The following is a 6,325-nucleotide window of genomic DNA, read 5'->3' on the forward strand; positions in this document are numbered from 1 at the left end:
CCAAACAGAATCGGCTGTTGTATTGTGTAGTTAGAAAACAATAAAGAATCAATCAGGTAACTGAAAGCGGGTGACAGTAATTAGAATGGACTGGCTGAAGGACCTGCTCCTCTCCCCATGGTATCGCCATGCAAAATAAGCTTTAGTGATTGTTATTACATAAAACATAAATGAAAAATATATGAAGTATAATGTTGTTTAATGTGCTTCCAATAAATTATATAAAATATATTATAAAGAATATATTAGTAAACTGTCTTCTGAAATATATTGTAGTGACAAAAATGAAGTTGAAGCGGCAGTGCAGTGAGTGTTGAGCAGTCTGTCCCTTACAGGGGCCCCAGGGAGGTTGTCGGGGTGGGTGCAGGGCCTAATACATCACAGGACTTTGACAGCAGACACTGGGGTTTGCATCCTGAGGTTCAGGAAAGATTGTGGGTTTGGTTAAATGTTAATAAACACATTGTGCACGCAAGTCAGTGCAGACTTTTCCTGTATTAAACCTGAACCAGGGCTGCCAGAGCCTAAAGAAAACTACATTTTATAAAGCTGCAGTGACTATGAGCTGATGTTGGATTCTAACATCTGATATTTTGGCAGAAAACAAATGAATTTTTAGTGAACATTCTAGTGATATGTTCATTATCAGTATTTTTTGCGACTTGTCAGCTTCATTGATTAACAAGATTCCTTCATTATACTAAAGAAAACTAATCCAGTCAGCATTACATTTCCATCAAAACGTATTTACTGTTGCAAATTAGCTGTATAGAAATGTAATTTCAAGGAGACAGGGCTGGAATGTATCATGTTTTGTTTTTTGTTGATCCATTCAGTCACTGTAACAGTGATAAAGACAAATGAGGAGAAAAAAATCGAAACACATACATTCAAGGTTCTGAGGCATCCTGAGCACTGACTGATAACACGGGTCAGGGCTTTATGTTTCAGACTGAGTCAACAGTCTGCATCACTGCTCTGGTCAGTGAAGGTTTAATGAGACTGTTCTCTTCATTCTCTCCAGTTCATTAAAGTGGAACCATCAGGATTTACATATCAATAAATAGCCAAGGAAGTGTGGGAGCTCTGCTGGAGCCTTGAGTCAGCCACACACACACACACACACACACACACACACACACACACACACACACACACACACACACACACACACACACACACACACACACACTTAAATGACAGAAAGCTTATTTAGTTAAGCTCTTAGTGACATCTGCTGGTTGACTGTATTGCATACATACAGCTGAATCCCAAACCAATGATCAATCAGCTTTTCACTCAGGACTTACAAAACTGAATTAATTAAAGGAAATGTCTCTTATTTCATTGACTGATTTACGTTTCAGGGGGAAGAGCATCTCTGTCTCCTGCTCATAGCAGTGAAGAGGCCCTGTGCAGCCACTCTGCTGTTACATGGACCGCACGGTGGGCCTGACGCAGTCCAGTCTCTTGCTCTATCTTGGTAAACCTCTTAGTCTTGTTACATTTTAAAGAAGTTTGTGTTTCTTTTCCTTCTTCCTCATGTAATAGGTTAGTGTTTGCTGAGCCAGTCTACAAGAGGTCAGTCTCCTTCAGAGTGGACCGCTGATGAGCAGTCTGGACGTCAGAGCTGCGTTTCCTTTCTAGTCATACAGACGACAGCACCTCCTCTGATACCTCCCTCTCCCTTTCCTTCCTCTCAGCTCTCTCCACATCCATGACGGTGAAGAGAGGCTCCTGGGCCGTGACTGAGTCCTGCCGGTGTATGGTAGAGGTGAAGGGTGTTTTGATGAAGGCCTGGGAGTAACGTTTCTTCAGCTCTGGGTCTGGACAGAACAGGTACTCATACAGGGCTGCGGCCAGAGCCCCGCCCAGAGATGGACCCACCCAGTACACCTGCCACACACACATACACACAGATGAAGCACACAAGAAACTACTGCACATATCAAATATCTAGACATTAATTTCAAGGCAAACAGGAGTTTAAAAAGTGCCAATTATTTTGACTATATTTCATTTGTGAAGTTCAACCCAGGCTCATTGTTTTTCATTTTTTGTTTAAAAAACTGGAGGAGGACGGCACACACACTCTTCTTCTTTAATCAAACTGCAAAATGTTGAATCAATACCCAAAGTTTCACTTAATTTTCCTGTTTACTAGTAATGTTTTGACTAAAAAGGATTTTCTATTTGAGGAGTTTTTCTTTTCACAAACACATGGGAGCTGCTGTGGGGTCAGGTACTACCCCTGATTATGCTCATTTATTTGGAGGGAAAAATAGACCGTGGATGCAACAATAATCCCTATAGCAACCTGGAAAAAAAGAAATTCAAAATTTATTCGAATGCTTTTGCAGCCAACTCTGGCTTTTTATATCAATTCCAGTTTTCAATCAAGTATTTGATTATTATTTAGACATTATATATTATATATTATACCAACTACTGTATTTACACCAAGCCCACTGACAAAAAGACTGTTGACAATAAGCAGTTTCATCCCAAGTTTCATCCCGTTGTTCAGTGTTAGATGCAATACATTCTTATTAGCTGTGCTGTTTCTTACACTTTGGTTCTTCAAGAAGAATGTTAACCATATTTTCTGCAACAATCAGAGATTTAAAAAAAATCTTATTCCTGAAATTTATATGTAAAATCAACTTAATGATGCTACATTCAATGAAGACATAACAGCCGCAGCCGAAATTTTCAAGTCATTTTAAAGGCTTAATACTGAAGCTTGATTAAGGACCTAAAATTCTGTACATTATTCTGTTTCTGTTTTTCTATTAAAATAATTTTTTAACCTTTCAGTTAGTTTTATTTTGAACCAACATCTGTTTTTTTTTTTTTTTTTGTTTTTTTAAATCAAAAAGCAGTAGAACTGTGCAGCTCCTGATCAGCAGGACACCTTGCAGACTTCCACCTGCGGGAGCGGCTGCACGCTGATGAAAAACCTGCTACCGGACAGATTTCGCTCACTTGCTGGGATTATTCTTAATTCTCTGATGTTTGAACTTTGAAACAATAAAAACCAGCTGAAAATGTGCAGTGTTCACTCAACTCTCAGAAGCTACTGCCAGTGCTGCAGTTTGCTTACTGTGTAGAACAGCCTGAGGGCTGCCAGATCATCAGAGCAGGTTATTCTCCACATCCCCCGCTCTTTAACTCTACATCTCTACATCAAAACATGCCTCTTTTTACAGGAAACACACCGACATGGCAACAAATCTACACACATACATCATGAAACTAGGGATCCACTAACCACAACAGAGAAACAGCAGTGACATGCATTTCAACCACAGCAAGAGAAATGACTTCCATGTTCATGCCATACCTGCAGAAGCAGGTACACCACAACTGTACAAGACAGGCACAGGAAATGAAACACAGAGAGAGAGAGAGAGAGAGAACTTTGAAGCCCAAGTGAAAGAGCACTGTGTGGAAAAGATGGAAGCGGCGTAAAGAGTATCAAAGCTTCACAAAGGAGATGAGACTACTTCAGTCTCCAAGATCAAAATCCAAACAAGAAATGACATCAAAGCTGAGAGAACAGGCACACACACACACACAATACTAATGAGATGTAAGGATAGCTGCTCTGGGGAGAGGCAAGTCATCTCAAAGAATCTGTACTAGTTGTTTGGATAAGAGATCTCCGTCTGCTTTATTGGGGACAAATAAAAAACCTGAAGACAGTTTCACCAAGGAGGAAGACAACCAACCATCTGCAGTAACTAGCTTATTTGTCCACTTGGGGACAGTGAGACCAAATTGTGAACACTACATCAACACATTGTCACCTTTTAAACTGAAATGCTGAACACAGCAAACAGTTACAGGTCAACATGATCATTCACCAGGAGTCTGTTTCTCTTAACCTGGTAAATCTAAGTTCAGTATCCCCTCTCTTATAGCTCTGTTTTTGGACTCTACCAGCTCCTCAGGGAAATATCTGGCTCTTTAGCTGCTAAATGCTCCCCTATGTTCCCCACCTAGTCTCTAACTGTGTCTGTCTGGACTTTTTGCAGAGCGTTTTTCTCTGAAAACTGTTCTGTGAACCAAAACAGTAAAGTTGTAGTCTGGAAAGATAAACAATGAGCTGAAACTCACTGTAAATTTCCTTAAGCTGATAATTCTCTGTGGCTTCATCACTATGAGAGACACCTTTCACATTATCATTGTGTCATTGTTTCACATTCATCATTATTCTAAAAATATTGATGTATCTGCTTTAAGTATATTTCCTGAAAAGTGTAAGAGGGAAAAACCCTCTCAGATATTTGATAAATGAGACCCTTATCCAAAAATCTAGTCTTTGTGTGTGGTAAAATGTAATTATTTCATAGCTGTAGATAATAATGTATATTGATTGCCTCTGATTGATAATGAAATACAATGAAAGCTTTATTACCCAGTGGTTTTCCCAGCTCCATGTGACCACGGCTGGACCAAAGGATCGGGCAGGGTTCATGCTGGCTCCAGTGTAGGGAATCTGTAGGAACAATCAAGCCAACGTTACACATTAAACACATTATATAGGACAAAGAGACATTCGGTAGATAGTAAACTGTTGTACTTACCGCAAAGAAGTGACCAATACACACTGAGAGGCCGATGGCCAAAGCAGATGAACCCTTCAGGTCGCTACGTTTGTGGTCACAGGTAGCAAACACAGTGAAGACCAGCTGGAAGGTGATAAAAAGTTCTACAACCAGGGCATTTCCCACAGAGATGCTCGTATTTACCTGTGTGGGAAACATGATAAAACACATCCAGAACACACTTCAACTTGATTGCATTGCAGGCCAATCAGTTCAGCTGGATCACATCTGGAGATTGTCTGTGTGATCAGATGAACATTCAGAAAGTGTGAGAATATCTGTATTTGTTGCATTTGTGTGCAAAAGTAATCTGGATAGTACAGAGAGCGAGATTTTGCATTAGTACAACCACTAATACTGTCAGCCACTGCCAGTTACTACTAACAAACAACATGAACAAATAAGAGATGCAAACACTGATACATCTCAACAGGCTCCTCATCTGAGTCTGACTGAGACTCAGACATTTGTGGCTGAATGTTTCCTCTAATGTGGGCAGCTGCTCTTTCATTAGTCAACTCGTGGACTGTATATAAAAATCAATGTCATCTCCGCGATGAATCCAATGCACAAGTGCCTTAAAGTGCAATACCAGTGAGGGCCACTAGGTTCAGGCTCCTCATCCTTTTGGAGGATCATTCACCGGTGAACTTGAGTCACCTACATTGTTTTGATTCATTCGTGTTGTAATTACTGTTATTTCTCTTTATTGATCGGTGGAGTAGACCTTTGTCAGATCCAACCCTCGCTGCTCCCCAGTTCCACCATCTCAACCAAATATGGTCACTTCTGGCTTTAAAAAAATGAGGAAGGAAGTGTGCCTTTATATATTATATCATACTGGTTTTCTGTCTTAAAGCTGTAACCTGTAAGATTTATTTCTACTTTAGCAAAGGTCTAATCTTCAGACAGTCTTTTTTATACTAAACTCTACTTTCAGGATTACACAATCAGGTGCAAGTATTTGCCTTAAAGAAATCTTGTTATTAGCATTATTGGTGCAACAATAAAAGTAAGTGTAAACTTATTTGAGAAAACCCTTAACTTTTGCAAATGTCGTCCCTCTTGCTCTTACCGTGGTGACCCCCATGCCACCCCTAACAGAAACTGGGGTGATGCCGTGCAGTATGGCTGCTCCAACTATGGCTCCTACACACTGGGCCAGCAGGTAGAAGAATGCTTTTGCCAGACTGAGCTTCCTAGTCACCACCATGGCTGCTGTGACTGCCGGGTTGATATGAGCACCGCTGATGTGGCCAAAGCACTGCACCATGGTGGCAATACTCAGGCCAAAGCAGAGAGAGATGAGCACCAGGTCAGGGGGACGGGGATCCTCCTCAACAGCCCCCCAGTTGATAGTTGATCCAAGACTAAGCAAGACGAAGAGCAGCATGGCAAAGAACTCAGCCCCCACACAGCGCCAGAACTCTTTAGTCCAGATGCCCTTGAAGGCAGTCATGGCTGTGTCGCGAGTGCAGCAAGATGGAGGCCAGAACTGACAGTGTGCTGCACGGCAGGGGAAGCAACACCTCCTGCAAGGGATGAAAGAGACCATAAAAGGGATTTATAAGATTTAAAAGTGGTGGTGGTGGGGAGGGGGTGTTTAACCCCTAAATGGAGAACTATAGTCATACAACATAGGGTACAACAACGCTATGGTCAAGTTTAGGTACCTTGACAAACACCAGGTGTGGCTGACATGTCATAGAATAGAA

The 6,325-nt window shown here is 41.1% G+C and overlaps 1 protein-coding gene across 1 annotated transcript; it reads right to left on the minus strand.

Moving 5' to 3' along the window:
• Positions 1–1,647: 1,647 nt before the first annotated feature.
• On the minus strand, positions 1,648–6,081 carry LOC121183285 (aquaporin-4-like). The gene is made up of 4 exons (XM_041040293.1): positions 5,686–6,081; positions 4,590–4,754; positions 4,421–4,501; positions 1,648–1,896 (listed from the first exon to the last, which is right to left on the minus strand). Exons 1-4 carry the CDS (start codon positions 6,067–6,069, stop codon positions 1,648–1,650), a joined length of 879 nt encoding a protein of 292 aa, XP_040896227.1. The 5' UTR covers positions 6,070–6,081.
• Positions 6,082–6,325: the final 244 nt, after the last annotated feature.

The sequence above is a fragment of the Toxotes jaculatrix genome, chromosome 6 (assembly GCF_017976425.1).
Source record: "Toxotes jaculatrix isolate fToxJac2 chromosome 6, fToxJac2.pri, whole genome shotgun sequence".
NCBI lineage: Eukaryota > Metazoa > Chordata > Actinopteri > Toxotidae > Toxotes > Toxotes jaculatrix.

Bases quoted from the DNA above. Each gene is read 5' to 3' on its own strand.
- LOC121183285 (XM_041040293.1), bottom strand. From the start codon at position 6,069: ATGACTGCCTTCAAGGGCATCTGGACTAAAGAGTTCTGGCGCTGTGTG. The intron at 4,755-5,685 runs GTAAGAGCAAGA...TTTCCCACACAG, and splicing joins GTGGCATGGGGGTCACCACG to GTAAATACGAGCATCTCTGT. The intron at 4,502-4,589 runs GTAAGTACAACA...TTGTTCCTACAG, and splicing joins GTATTGGTCACTTCTTTGCG to ATTCCCTACACTGGAGCCAG.